Source organism: Pongo pygmaeus, chromosome 9 (genome assembly GCF_028885625.2).
Source record: "Pongo pygmaeus isolate AG05252 chromosome 9, NHGRI_mPonPyg2-v2.0_pri, whole genome shotgun sequence".
NCBI lineage: Eukaryota > Metazoa > Chordata > Mammalia > Primates > Hominidae > Pongo > Pongo pygmaeus.
The window spans coordinates 70,507,599-70,523,132 of NC_072382.2; the positions used below are offsets into that span (position 1 = coordinate 70,507,599).

At 39.5% G+C, this 15,534-nt stretch overlaps 1 protein-coding gene across 1 annotated transcript; it reads right to left on the reverse strand.

Moving 5' to 3' along the window:
• Positions 1 to 3,543: 3,543 nt before the first annotated feature.
• On the reverse strand, positions 3,544 to 4,673 carry LOC129008845 (olfactory receptor 52H1-like). The gene has a single exon (XM_054441288.2). It carries the CDS (start codon positions 4,483 to 4,485, stop codon positions 3,544 to 3,546), a length of 942 nt encoding a protein of 313 aa, XP_054297263.2. The 5' UTR covers positions 4,486 to 4,673.
• Positions 4,674 to 15,534: the final 10,861 nt, after the last annotated feature.

Below are 15,534 nucleotides of genomic sequence, written 5' to 3' on the forward strand. Positions count from 1 at the left end.
TAGTGTGCAGGATTAAAGAAGGAATATCTGAGGAAGGAATTTTAACTGAAGCCTAAACACGAGTTGTCAAGCAAAGAATAGTAAAGAGAAGAAGCAAGGAAACATTCGGTTTATTTGAGAAGTTGAAACTAGGCAAGTAGGACAGCCGTACTATCGTAATTCACTTGCAGTAGTAACAGTTTGCCCTCTGTGGTCGCTTTTGCCAACTTCTCCAAAATATAGAACTAACTTCATCAAGATTCTAGGAATACTTTTCAACTGAGTGTGTAGAAGAGACAGGTGAGTTTAGGACATAAGCAAGACAATGACTCAATGCATTCTGGAATCTAAGCTGGTTAGAGAAGGAAGAAAGAAAAAGTTAGGGATGACAGCTTGAAGGAATATATTTCTGATGAAGTTTGAATATGTATGAAACATATTGAGAACACATGGTTTGGCAGGTATTTTCATTGGACAGAGTTTAAGAAGGTGCCTAAGACTAAGTTTCTACCTTCAAGGAGCTCATAATGATGGCAGCAGGAGGCAAACAATCCTAGGCAGACAGGGACAGGTCCCTGGTGAAACCCCACCTTCAAACCAAAGACAGCTTAAAGCCTGAAAGCCAAGCTAAAAATCCTGGGTAAATCCACGGACTGGATTGAGAACCTGCCTTCCCATATGGCACACTTTCCTCTGATTGATCCATACCCTTCACCTATTTTACGTATATGTACCCTTCCCTAATTGGTTTTTTAAGCTGTTGTGCCCACCCTTGAGTGGTGCTTTTGTTTTAGCCTTTTCTGCATACTCACAAACCAATCAGCATGCACTCCCCATTCTGAGCCCATAAAAGCCTCAGATCCAGCCACACAGAGAGAGAAAGCATGCGACTTCTGATGGGAGACCACCCTTATGTCCCTGCTCTGCTGAGAGCTATTTTGTTGCTCAATAAAATTCTTCTCCACCCTCCTCACCCATTGATTGTCAGTGTGATCTCATTCTTCTTGGACATGGAACAAGAACTTGGGACCCACTGAATGCAGGTATACTGAAGGCTGTAACAACTGTGGCCCTCTGCCCTCTGCTGGCAGAGGGCAGCCACCCCATGCAACAGAAAGCAGCAGCGGGGCCAAACCAGACTCAGAGCCATGGGATGGAGCAAGGCAAGGGGCTGACAGAGCTGTTAATGTGCTGCCGTCTATCAGGCTGCAGATAACAGGACTAAAAGAGCTAATTAGCACACTATAACATCCCCTCTGAGGCTTCAGGGTCGTGGGCACCCCTGCCTGGGCACCACAACATTCCCTTTGTCTGGAGGCCAGAGTCCACCGCAAGAGTGGCTTGTGACACTCCTGGTCCCTGCTCTGGCTGCAAGCCCTGCACAGAGCCTGCTACTGTGCTGGCACTCAGAAGAGCTGGCCAGACCTCACACTTTCTCGCTCACCCACCCTCTCCTGCCAGGTGCTGAGTGCGCAGTCACAGCCGCTGCGGGATTTGCACCAGAGTGCAGGCCAGGAATGGCCCGGCAGGCTGAATATATGGGACATCTTCTGCAGCAAACCTTGGCCTGAGCAAGGCCGGGACAGGGGCATCACCAGTCAGAGGTCTCTGACTGGCAAAAGTGGCTGAGAAAAATTCTGCGTCAATAATATAGCTGTGTTTAGATAAATATATAAGCAAATAAATATATCAATTTTTAATAGTGGCATAAATAAAGCAGCCTCTACATGTGTCTCTTCTGGCTACAGAGCATTGCAAAAGCAAAGAAAATATCAACATATACCACACACACACACATACCACACACTCACATACACACAGGATCTTATCTCAGAATGCCCATTTTACTCTTTACTTCTTCCTCTCAAGTAATTTAATATGTTCATCTTGATTCAATGTATGTCTTCTTTTGCAGTGGAGAACTTAAGAAATAGGTGGTGTTATCTTGGGATAGTTTCCTAACAGGAGCTTGAATGGATCCTACCCAACTCCACCCAAAACACACTCCACCCACACCAAGTTTTATTTTATGTAAAATAAAACAAAAACAAAAACAGGACACTGAGTATGACAACATAAAAGAAAAACATTACTTCTGGAATTATTTATTCTAAGAGTCAGGGGAGTGCAAATAAAGTGTAAATAAGCATAAATAAAATATAAATAAATATAAATGAAGTGCAAAGCTGTTAGTTTTACGGAAGGTTGCACTTTTCATTCAAGTCTTGCGTTCCCTACAATGACCCTAAGGAAGGACAATACTTATGCACGACCCTGAGGACAATGGAACCATTGAAGAGTTTCAAGGTACAAAGTGTCATAATCATATGTGAATTGTAAAATGATCACTCTGGCTTTTATAGAGAGAGTGGATTGGATGGAGCAAGACTGGAACCCCTTCAAAAAGATTTTGGAATACTTTCAGAGAGACAGATAATAGATTAGAGTGCAGTCAAACTCAACAGCCATAATAAAGGGGAGAATGTTATGAATGTATCCACTGGGATAACTTATAAGCACCTCAAACTCAAATATTAAACTTAATGTTGACTTAATTTTCTTTGAGAGTAATTTAGGAGAAATAAAGAATAAACGATAGAGTTCTTGCTTGGAAATTTCTGTTTTTGATAGTGCCATTTACCATAAAGGAAGACAGAAAAGAAAGAGGTTTTTTTTTTTGTTTTTTTGTTTTGTTTTTTGAGAGAGAGAGGAAGATAGTAAGTTTCTAGGTAAATTTTGGAGAAATTAACTTTAAGGAGCTTGTAAACCATTTTTGTTAGTAGATACCCAGGAAGTTAGTGGCTAAGGAGTTTAGAGTCAGGAATCATTCAAACCTGGGTTTAGATCCTAGATCTATTAATTATCTTTCTGCAATCTTTATGTTTTGGTTTCCTCATCTGTAAACCTAGTTAACTAATATTACCGCTCATAATTATTTTCTTAATTAAATATATAAATACTTATAAAATATAGGTCTAGGGTTATGAAAACCCAAGTTTGGAATTTTCTTGGAATATACAATTAAAGTAGGTACAAAATATAAGCAATTCTATGTAATAAGAGATGGATAAGGGGAAAAAGTAAAGGGCACAGAAGGAGGCATTAATAATGTATAGCATCTGGACTGAAGAAGTGTGAAGCCATATGCTTGAGAATTATAGTAGAGAGGATCGATAACTACTTAACAAGGGAAGGCAAGAGGCTTTACCTTTAATTCATAAGCTGAGAAACACGGGGGTGAATTTCCATGTTAGAAAATATGTATCCTTCAAATATATTAAGATTAGCATTAGGAAAGATACAAGCTTTAGTTTTAGTGCTCTACTGTATTCATCGTCAGCTTCTTCACACAAGTGGTGAAAAAACTAAACCAAGAAAGTCCTCTATTTTCTAGAAGTTTATAAGATTTTTCTTTCTCCCCTCTCCCTTGTGCCTATACTTTGCACATAGGTGGAACGCTGAAATTTCAAATTAATAAGAGTTACAGCTTTATCTTTATGTCATCCTATGTTACATAAAATTTCACCAGATCAATTTTACATACATTTCTCCTTCAGTGTCCACTCATTGTGAGTTCTTCAAAGAGAAGAGGAGAATAAATTTGTCCTGGATCTGCTTTGTCTTCACTCCATAAACAATAGGATTTAGAGCAGGAGGGATGGCCACATAGAGGTTGGCAAACAGGATAAGCACATTTCGAGGGACACTGTGCCCAAAGCGATGAGCAAGGATGGAGAAGAAGGCAGGGGTGTAAAACATGAGGATGACACAGACATGGGAGCCACAGGTGCTGAGGGCTTTTTGGCGGGCACCCTGGGATGAGAGTTGGAACACAGCACAAAGGATGAAGGCATAGGAAACAGCAATAAAGATCACATCTGAGATGACAGTCATGAGAGGTACTCCAAACCCATACCAGATGTTGATGGAGATGTCTGCAGATGAAAGCCGAGCAACACCTATGTGCTCACAGTAGGTGTGTGGGATGATATGTGTCCCGCAAAAGGGTAACCGTTTTAGCAGAAAAACATCTGGCAGGATGTTGGAGAAGCTTCTCACAACAATGCTCACCATAAGCTTGATGATCACTTGCGGAGTCAGGATGGTGGTATATCTCAAGGGGAAGCAGATGGCCACATAGCGATCAAATGCCATGGCCAGCAGGATGGCTGAGTCCACCACAAAGCTGAAGTGGAGGAAGAACATCTGAGTGAGACAACCAGAAAAGGTTATTTCTTGGGAGCCAAGCCAGAAGTTACTGAGCAGTTTGGGCACTGTGGCAGTGGACAAGATGAGGTCTGTGGAGGCCAGCAAAGAGAGGAAGAAAAACATGGGCTCATGAAGGCTGCGCTCAACTACAATGAGGTAGAGAAGGATGCAATTGCCCACAACAGCCACAACATAGATGACACAAAAGGGAATCCCAATCCACATGTGGAACTTCTCCAGGTCGGGTATTCCAACAAGGATAAAGGAACTGGGGTTATAACAACTCAAGTTATACATGGTCTCTTCAGTCTGGAATCCACTGGTTCTTGAGCCCTGAGGACAAACCAACTGTCAGAATGGGCTGCAAAACCTACAGTTCCACCCCAGTGTTGAACATTGTTGGGGGCTGCATCTGTCACATCCAGTGTAACCACACTGAAGCACCTCCTGTCCCAGGAAGAGCTGGCACCTATAAAACTGACCCTTCTCTTGGCCTCAGACCCTTCATTTGCCCCTTCTCTTTGGCATCAGACCCACCTCATTTCCTTAGATATTTACTAATAAATCTATGAAATGGTTTTATTTTTGTAGGTCAGCAATTTCATATGATTAAACATAATTAACCGTTTTTCTTTTTCAATACAGATTATTAAGGATAGGCTCAGGTTTTAAAGACAGGAAAAAACAAGTATAAGGAGAAGGAGTAGGGAGACAGGGAAGGGAGAGAAAGAATAATAAAAATATTTAAAATATCAAGCTGGATGACAATGAGCTATGAGAAAAGGGGAGCAACTGACTTTTATATAGCAAATGTATTTCAGACAATGGGTCTGATAAACTGAAGAATGTGGATAAAGCAAAAGAAAAAACAGTAAAAAGGGAAGAAAAAAGAAAAGGCAGATTCCAATGCTGTGTGTTTTGGTAGAGTTTCATTTCATAGGGATTGAAATATGGTTCAGAGCATATGTTTACTGGGATGTTAATATGAGAAAATGTATGTATCAGAAAACACACAGGGACAAGTGAACAACATTACTCTGACTCAAGCAGAGAGCAGTGAGTTCAGAGCATAATTTATGACTTGAAAATCAATGTCCTAAACTCTGGAGGATCTCTGATGTTAGTAAAGGAGACAACTTTACCTCTCCATGAGTCTGACAATGCCTTCATAACAGAAAACACCAAGAGCAATTAGTCCTAGGCAAAGTCTAGCAGAGCAGATTCATACCTTCTAAAGATGAAATAAAGAATAATAAAAGAAGTTTTACCCCAGTGTTTTCAGTTCTGGCCTGCCAGTGCTTGGACCCCATCTGGGAGAATCTCCAGCTTTGTACTAAACAGAGCCCACTCTTGAAGGTAGCTTTTGCATTGAAAAAACCCTTGAGTTTTAACTTTGCTAATGGGACCTATTTTATAGAGTACTTTTGAAAAGGAAAGAGAATCAGGGGCATGATACCGGGAACCACAACATTAGAGAGGCACCCCAGGACATGAGCCATGGTTTGGGTCTTACCTTCCCCAACAAATTTACAAAGTCCTTCAAAAAGCTTTTAAGGAAAGAGTGGATTTTGTGCACTATCACACCAGCTCTGTATAATTATGTTTGGTGAGGATCTGTAGCCTTCTTCATAAGGAAGAGCAGATCAAGCCAAGTAGGATTTAGTGACATCTACCAAGTCCCTAGTCAAAGCTTTACATAGGTGAGCTTCCCTCCCTTAATTTTTTCACTGACAGTCATTAATTAGCTGAAGTGGGCGTATTATATTTTCCTAGGAGACATGTGACTAACTCTCACTGCCCAAAGGCAATCCTCTGAATGAAAGTCTGTTCCAAGTTACATCTCCTGGTCTGATTCAGACTGAACTCCTGGCATGCAGCTTATGGGAATAACACATAGCAGCAGAGTCATCATGAAGTCCTCCCTAAATTGATGGTCACATGATCTCTTGTGGTCTAAAAAGTAGTAGACTAAAACAAACTATGAAAAAAACAAAATGTCTATATAATTTATGCTAATTTGCAGTTCAGCTTCTTGGAGCACTGATTCACTGCCTCCAAACAGGAAGCACATTTCACCGGGGTTACAGGGAATACATTTAAAGGTGAGAAAAATTAATAAGTAATTATTAAAACTCTGAAGGAAAGCTAAAAGAAAACATCCAAACTAAGGTTTGAACTAAGGTTCAGTCAAATCCTACTCTGATCTCGTTTCTTCTACCCAAGGAGCTCTTTTGGCTCACTGCAGCCTCTGCCTCCCAGTCTCAAGAGATCCTCCCATCTCAGCCTCTCGAGTAGTTGGGGCTACAGATATGTATCACTATGCCTAGAAAATTGTTGTATTTTTTTAGAGACAGGGTCTCACCACGTTGCCCAGGCTGGTCTCAAACTCCTGAGATGGGGCGATCCACCCACCTCGACCTCCCAAAGTGCTGGGATTAAAGGGATGCACCACAACACCCAGTCCCTCTTTTCTTCTGAGTTCCCTTTTGCACAACTGGTCACATTAGCTGGTCTGCAAGTGAAATCAATATTCTCTCACCATTATTTGTCTCCTTATTATAGAATAATTGGTGTCATAAAAACCTGTTTCTCCCAAGGCCGTGTCCTCCAGGACACAACCTCTGTTTGAACACTGATTAAAGTAAAGCCTCTGTTATCTGATAAAATCAAAGAGCCAGTGTAGGGTTTTTCTTCTTGCTAATTGACTGCAGTTTTCTACTTACCAGGCTCTCTTCTCTTCTGGTTCACAGGGTTAGTAGGAAGTATCTATTTAGAAGGATGCAAGTAAAAGCTTTAGGCTGATGAAAATTCTACTAAGGGGTAAAATGAAAACATTTATGCATTTTCTCATGTTCCCAGAAGATGATAGGTTATCAGAGCCCCTCTATTTTCTATTCCCACACAAGGGATAGGACTAACCGTATTAACTATTTTCCCTTGAGATGGAATGTACCTTGGGGTTTTAGTAGTAGCCTGTGGATATCAGATTCCTAGGGGATTCAGCCTAAGACAAATCAAACTCAGTCAGTTCAGATAGAATTCTCAAAAGCATAAGAAGTTTTCTGTATGTTCAGTATTCTTTAATTAGTGTATTTGTATAAACTTGCACCAATACTATACAAATACAATTGAGATTTTCTATATACTTAATTTTGGAAGGTAAACCCTCCAATTATTTATTTTTATTTATTTTTTAGCCATTCTTGGCACTTAGCCTTACCAAGAAAGTTTCATAAGCAGTTCTTAATTGGCAACACACGCACACACACACACACACACACACACACACACTAGCTTTTAGATTGCATTAAATCTTTTTGTCAATATGGAAATATTTGATATGTTTATAATACTGTATATTCATACTATAAATATTTTAAATATCATATATCTTCTCATTAATATAGTCTCTTTTGATTTCCTCAGTAATGGATTAAAATGTTCATATGTTCTTAAAACATACAAATACCTCCCTTTTTTAGAAGCAGAATATATCAGTGTCCTATACTCACTATAAAAATTCTCACAAAACTTCACAGCTTAAAACGACACAAATGTATTATGAACTATAGTTCTGTAGTTCAGGAGTCTGGCATGAGCCTCATTGGACTAAAAGCAAGGTGTATGGAAAACTGCATGTCTTTTGGAAAACACTAGAAGAAAATTCGATTCCTTGCTTTTTCCAGCCTCTAAAAGCTCCTTTCTTTCCTCTTCAAAACCAGCAATGTTACTTCTACTTCTGCCATATTTTAAGTCATCTTTTCCTCTGACTTCCTCATTCTCACTTCCTCTTCTGCTGGTTTTGTTTTGTTTTGTTTTGTTTTTTGTGATGGAGTCTCGCTCTGTCACCCAGGCTGGAGTGCAGTGGTGCGATCTCGGCTCCCTCCAACCTCCACTTCCAGGGTTTAAATGATTATACTGCCTCAGCCTCCTGAGTAGCTGGGATTGCAGGCCTCTTCTGCTTTTAAGAGCTCTTATGATTGTACCTGAGCCATCCAATAAACTAGGATAATCTCTGGTTTATCCATTAGTTTAATATTTATCAATTACTTTCATCTAAATTTCATCTGATGATTCTCTTTTGCCATATAACCCAACATAATCACAGGTTCTGGCGTTTGAGATGAGAATTTCTACTGGAGGACATTATTCTGCATAGTTTCATCATTTGTAAAACATATTATCCACACTTGTTACTCTAATTTTTATAATTAAATATTTATTTCAGATACAGGGGGCACATATGCAGGTTTGCTACTTGGTATATTGCACCCAGGTGTGAGTATAGTACCCAACAGGTAGTTTTTCAGCTCATGTCTCCCCCACTCGCTGCCCCCTCTAGTAGTCCACAGTGTCTATTGTTTCCATATTTATGTGAATGTGTGCTCAATGCTTGCCTCCGACCTGTAAGGGAGAACAGGCAGCATTTAGTTTTCTGTTCTTGCATTAATTTGCTTAGTATTATAGCACCCAGCTCATGTTGCTGCAAAGGACATGATATCATCGTTTCTTATGGCTGCATAGTATTCCATATTTTCTTTAATCCACCATTGATAGGCACCTAGGTTGATTCCATGTCTGCTATTATAAATAGCACAGCAATGAACATTTGAATGCATGTGTCTTTTTGGTATAATGATCTATTTTCCTTTTGAGTGTATACACAGTAATGGAATTGCTGGGTCTAATGGTAGCTCTAAGTTCTTTGAGAAATCTCCAAGCTGCTTTCCACAGTGGCTGATCTAATTTACATTCCCACCAACAGCATACAAATGTTCTCCTTTCTCTGCAGCCTTGCCAGATCTGTTGGGTTTTTTTGTTTTTTTTTTTTTCTTTTTCTTTTGGACTTTTTAAGAATAGCCATTCAGACGACTGTGAGGTGGTATCTCATTGTGGTTTTGATACACATTTCTCTGATAATTAGTGACATTGAGCATTTTTTCACGTTTGTTGGCTGCTTGTATGTATTATTTTGAGAAGTGTCTGTGCATGTCTTTTGCCCATTTTTATTTTGGTTATTTGTTTTTTGCTTGTTGATTTGTTTAAATTTATTATGGATTCTCGATACTAGACCTTTCTCAGATGTATAGTTTGCAAATATTTTCTCCCATTCTGTAGGTTGCCTGCTTACTGCATTGGCAGTTTCTTTTGCTGTGCAGAAGCTCTGTAGGTCCCACTTGTCAATTTTTGTTTTGTTACAATTGTTTTGTGGGACTTAGCCAAAAATTTTTTGCCAAAGCTGATGTCAACAAAGGTATTTCCTCAGTTTTCTTCTAGGATATTTATAGTTTGAGATCTTACATTTAAATCTTTATCCCCTCTTTTTTTGAGACAGGGTCTTGCTCTGTCACTTAGGCTAGAGTGCAATGATGCAATTACAGCTCTCTGCAACCTCAATCTCCCAGGTTTGAGTGATCCTCCTACCTCAGCCTCCCGAGTAGCTTGGACTACAGGTGCATGATACCAACTCTGACTAATTTTTAAATTTTTTGTAGAGATGGGGTCTCCTTATGTTGCCCAGGCTGGTCTGAAACTCCTGGGCTCAAGCAATCCTCCTGCCTCAGCCTCCCAAAGAGCTGGGATTATAAGCAAGAGTCATGGCACCCAGGCTTTAATCCATCTTGAATTAATTTTTATATGGTAAAAGTTAAGTGTCCAGTTTCATTCTCCTGCACATGGCTAGCCAGTTATCCCAGCACATTATTGAATAAGGAGTCCTTGCCCATTGCTTGTTTTTTTTTGTCAGCCTTTGTTGAAGATCAGATGGTTGTTGGTGTGTGGCTTTATTTCTGAGTTTTCTATTTGGTTCCATTGATCTATGTGTCCATTTTTGTGCCAGTACCATGCTGTTTCAGTTACTGCAGCCTTATAATATAATTTGAAGTCAGATTATGTGATGCCTCCAGCTTTATTATTTTTGCTTAGAATTGCTTTGGCTATTCTGTGAAGAAAGATGTTGGTAGTTTGATGGGAATAGTGTTGAATCTGTAAATTTCTTCAGGCAGTATGGCAATTTTAATGATATTATTCTTTAAAGAATTCTTTAAAGAGTAATGATATTATTCTTCCAATCCATGAGCATAGAATGTTTTTCCATTTATTTGTGTCATCTCGTGAAATCTGCTGATTTCTTTCAGCAATGTTTTGTAGCTCTCCTTGTAGAGATCTTTCACCCCTTTGCCTAGCTGTATTCCTAGGTATTTTATCTTCTTTGTGGCTATTGTAAACAGGATTGTGTTCTTAATGTGACTCTCAACCTGGATATTCTTGTCGTATAGAAATGCTACCGATTTTTGTACATTGGTTTTGTATCCTAAAATCTTGCTAAAATAATTTGTCAGTTCTAGTAGCCTTTTGGCCAAGTCTTAAGAGTTTCTAAGTATGGAATCACATCATCAGTGAAGAGAGATAATTTGACTTCTTTTCCTATTTGAATTCATTTTATTTCTTTATCTTGTCTGACTTCTTTGGCTAGGACTTCCAGTATTAGTGTTAAACAGGAGTCCTGAAGTAACCATCTTTGTCTTGTTCCAGTTTTCAAAGGAAATGCTTCCAACTTCTGCCTATTCAGTATAATGTTGGCTGTGGGGTTTCCATAGATGGCCCTTATTATTTTGAGGCATGTTTCTTTGATGCCAAATCTGTTCAGGGTTTTTAACTTGAAGGAATATTAGACTTTATTGAAAGCTTTTTCTGCATTTATTTAAATGATCGTATAGTTTTTGCTTTTTAATTCTGGAGTGGAGAAAAACTTAGTTTAGTCTCCATGTTTGGTTGACAAGCCTGGTCTGCTGGTTGATGACGTTTTTGTCTTTTTGGTTTTGTTTTTTTTTTGTCAAGTGTAGAGATCTCTCTAGTGAGCATCCACATGGGTAACAAAATTTATTAGGAAGAGAACTTATTTTATCGAAATTTGCTTTATCCAAATACCCACTGAGGGGCTCGTTTTATATTCCAGCCCAAGACCTACTAAAATGATCATGTCGTTAGCTATAGCTCAGGCTATACTTGGCTATAGTCAGGTAGGTTTACAGTCTTACAACATGCCCTACTAAAATGATGTACCTAACAGTGGCAATTCCCATTATGGTTTGGGGATTAAGCCTAGCAGAGGTGCAAATAGACAATTTGCCAGTACCAATAATACATTCAGCAGCAGGAGCCATAGCAGTAAAGGCTACAGGGGCCTGAAGATATCCACCCATAATCAAGCTTGGGCAAATCTGGGTGGCGACAAATATACTCTTCTTAACCATACTCCAGTCAGTCTCCTCTGAAATCTTTTCTCAACTGGGCCCTGACTTTTGAACTTTTGTGTTCTCTGCATCATCCAGTTTTATGAAAAATCTTATTGAGTCAATTTATCAAAAATTCCTCACCCTTGGTCTAAGCATCCTTGATATCTTACCACTCTGGCCTGCCTTCAGCAAAAACTCTGTTAGGTCAGTTTAGCAAAAAATTACCCAACCTCTTAGTAGTTTTTTATCCACTGATCCCCTACCCTGCGCCTTTGTTTATTGTGCAGTAAGTCCTCACTTAATGTTGTTTATAGGTTCTTGGAAACTGCAAGTTTAAGTGAAATGACATCTAAGAAAACCAACTTTCCTTTTTTCATCAATGTTAGAACAAAACGTAGTTGAACAAAATGACATTGAGGACCTGTTGTATGTTGTTTCACTTAAAGTCACCATTTCCAAAAACCTATTAGTGATGTTAGGTGGGAACTTACTGTATTTAGAGTTGAGTCCAATCTCTTCAACTCTTTAAATAAAGTCTTTCTTACTGTACATCTTTAGTAAGTATCATAATTTTTTTTTTAAACAGTGGTGGTTGCCTCAGACTCCAAACCAGCAAGCATTATCTATTTTTCCCTCATCTTAGTGTTGGGGATCACACGGGTCATAGTCAACTGTGCACCAGTATCTAAAATGTCCAAGAAGTACAATTTTCTTTTATCTGTTTATTGAATGTTAACCTTGACATGGAGCCTCTGGTCCCTCCTAGGAACAGAGGAACATCACCTGAAGTCCCAGTTTTGTTTATTTCTGCAAGCTGAGAACTCTGGGCAAAACAGGGCCCTCTAACTCACCCCCAGACCCGCTGAGAGAGGCAGGCGAAAAGCACCCTAGATGAGTCACAGAGGCTGTCTATAAAGATTTAGACATGTTTTCTAAGGTGGAGGGATAGATTGGAGAGCTGAGTGGAGCAGTGGCCCAGGTAGATGGCTGTTTTATGGCCAGAACTTCTGAGAACCGTGCAGGGGTGGCTGATTTAAGCTCAGCTCAGGCTTCCCACAGGCTTTCCGGCACTGCCCAGAAGGATGTGGTTGCTGCTGTTGCTTGTGTGCTGTTATCAAAGCAGCAGCCACTGTCAGGGCACTCTAAAGAATGAGGTCTATAATAAGTCACCCTATGCTATGCTAGTCTTGCTTATTAATTATAGCAAGATTACTTCTGGAGGGCATTTAAGTAAGTCTCTAAGGTCTCTTTAGGGCTGCTGGGCAAAGGAGCTCTACACCCCTTTTCTTTCCTTTGAAGTTGCAACAACTTGCTGCACTACAGGGTATTTATCAGGGCCAGAGACCTGAGTAGAGTTATGCAGCTTGCAGCAGCCCACTGCCCATTCCCATTGACAGAGGGCCCTGAGCAGTGACTAGAGAACTGTTTTACTAGCTTTCTCCAAACCCCTCTTTAATGAACAGACACCCACTAATTTCCACCTCTTTATACTCATGCCTTTATAAAATTTCTTCCTTTTTAGAGTAGGCAGAATTTCTGAATTCCTTATAATCAATGGTATGTGGCAAAAGTGATGGGATGTTACTACTGTGGTTGTCTTATATTATGTAAGTCCTTCTCACTAAAGTAGTCTCCTCCTGTTGGCCTTGAAGAGGCAACAACCATAGTGTGAACTATCTATTGGGAGGTTCATGTAGCAAGAAACTTCGGCAGTCTTCAGGATCAGAGGGCCTAGGTCCTACACGAGCAAGGAACTGAATTCTATTAATAACCTAAGTTAGCTTGGAAATAGATCCTTCCCTCCTCTGACCTCCACATGAAAACTCATCCCAGCTGGCACTGTGAGTTCATTATGGAGAGAACGTGAAGGAGAAAACCCATCTAAGCTGGGTCCAGACTTCTGATCCGCAGATACTGTAAGATAACAAATGTTATCTTACATTTATCTTGCTACTAAATTTGCCATAGCCTATTTTTATGCAGCAAAGAAAGCTAATGGAACTTTTACCTGCATGGGTAAAATACTGTACATTAATATAATATTTATTTCTAATTGAATTGAAAAATGTTAAGGACTGTAATCCTTTACTCAGATTATTCTATTTCTTAAAACAGTTAATTATTTCAAAACTAAATTAATATACATTCTTAAAATTATTTATCTCAAGTCAGAGAAAAGAATCCAAGAAAAAAATAATATATACCACTCTGTGTCAGTGCATATGCTCCATGAAATAGCAGAAGTTATTACAAATATACTATTATTTAATTCTCATAATATAACTGCCAGGTAGGTCTTATAAGGGCCACCAGGTGGCTATGTCATCATTATGTAAAATTCCACCTGTTTTCAGAATGCAAGTTTGTAACCATTCAATTATAATGTTCATCCTCTACACCAAGAGGAGGGAACATTTTCTTCATGTCATCTGCAATAGCATACTTGTCATAAAGTGCTTCTATGTCCTTCTTCCTCATTTATGGCTATATGTATTCAGAATATCAATTTACATTTGATGGCACCTAAAGTTTTTCTTAAAACTCCTGCAGATCAGCATTTCCTGGGCTCTCCCTTCTGTCCCCATCTCCTGGGAAATCGGCTGCAGCCTTCTCCATGGTGGTGTGGTGCAGAGGAGTGAACACAGGTGCTTAGTAACACAGGCCTGGTATTAATCCTGCCTCTTCTACTCAATAGCTTTGGGACCATCAGGAAAACTCTAACAGTTTATCAACTCGTTCAACCCCTTTATATAAATTTCTCTTTGGCCAGGCACAGTAGCTCACACCTGTAATCCAAGCATTTTGGAGGCCAAGGCAGGCAGATAACCTGAGGTCAGGAGTTCGAGACCAGCCTGGCCAACATGGTGAAGCCCCATCTCTACTAAAAATACAAAAAAAAATTAGCCGGGAATGGCGGCACGTGCCTGTGATTCCAGCTACTCGGGAGGCTGAGGCAGGAGAATCGCTTGAACCCGGGAGGCAGAGGTTGCAGTGAGCTGAGATTGTGCTGTTGCAGTGAGCCGAGATCATCCCATTGCACTCCAGCCTGGGCAAAACTCCATCTCAGAAAAAAAAAAAAAAAATCTCCTTTTTATATTTGTACAGATTATCTTGGACAATGTTCATGTGTGTATCTATATTTATACATATTATTATATGTATATATACCTATATGTATAGATATATGAATGAGTGTGTATACATGTCTATATCAATCTCAAGCCAGGCACTTTCACGCTATTCCTTTCTTCAAAGTCCTACAAATCTTGATGTGAATTCTGTCCAGTGGCATAACCTGCCCTAATTTATAATGCATACATGATGGTTAATTTTACATGCTAATTTGACTGGTCATAGAGTGCCCGGATTAAACATTATTTCTGGTGGTATCTGTAAGGGTATTTCTGGTTGTATTTGTAAGGGTGTTTCTGAAAAAGATTAGCACGTGAATAGCTGGACTCAGTAATGTCTACCTCTCCAAAGCTTGCCCTCCCCCAAGTTGCTGGACATTATCTAATCCATAAAGGATCTGAGTAGGAGAAAGGGTTGAGGAAGAAGATATTTGCTTCTTTTCCTGCCTCAGTGTTTGAGCTGAGACATGTCACCTCATCTTTTTCTGCCTTTGTACTGGCATTTATACCATCAGCTCCCTGGTTCTTAGGGCTTCAGAGCCATACTGACTTATATCACCAGCTTTTGGGTCTCTGGTTTCCAAATGACAGATAATGGAAAGTCTTAGCCTCCATAATCAAGTGAGCCAATTCCTCATAATAAATATATATCTCTTATTGTTCTGTTTCTCTGGAGAACCCCGACTAATATATTTCTTTAAGAATGTTTTGTGTCTTTGCTATCCTAGGTAGCTCTACTACTCATCCTGTGTTTGAAAAAAGACTTTTTTTTAAAAAAAAAAAAAGAAGAAGAAAAGTACCTAGGATGGTAAATGCAATGGTATACTCAAGTGTTTCATTACAAGAAAAAGATCTGAACAGCATAAGGTCGTCTCTTATCAAGGACAGCTGAGCCTAGACATGACCTTCTTTACTGGACATATGGAAACTCATATTATCTGCAGCAAGATTTTGGAAACTGAAGAATGGGACTTCAG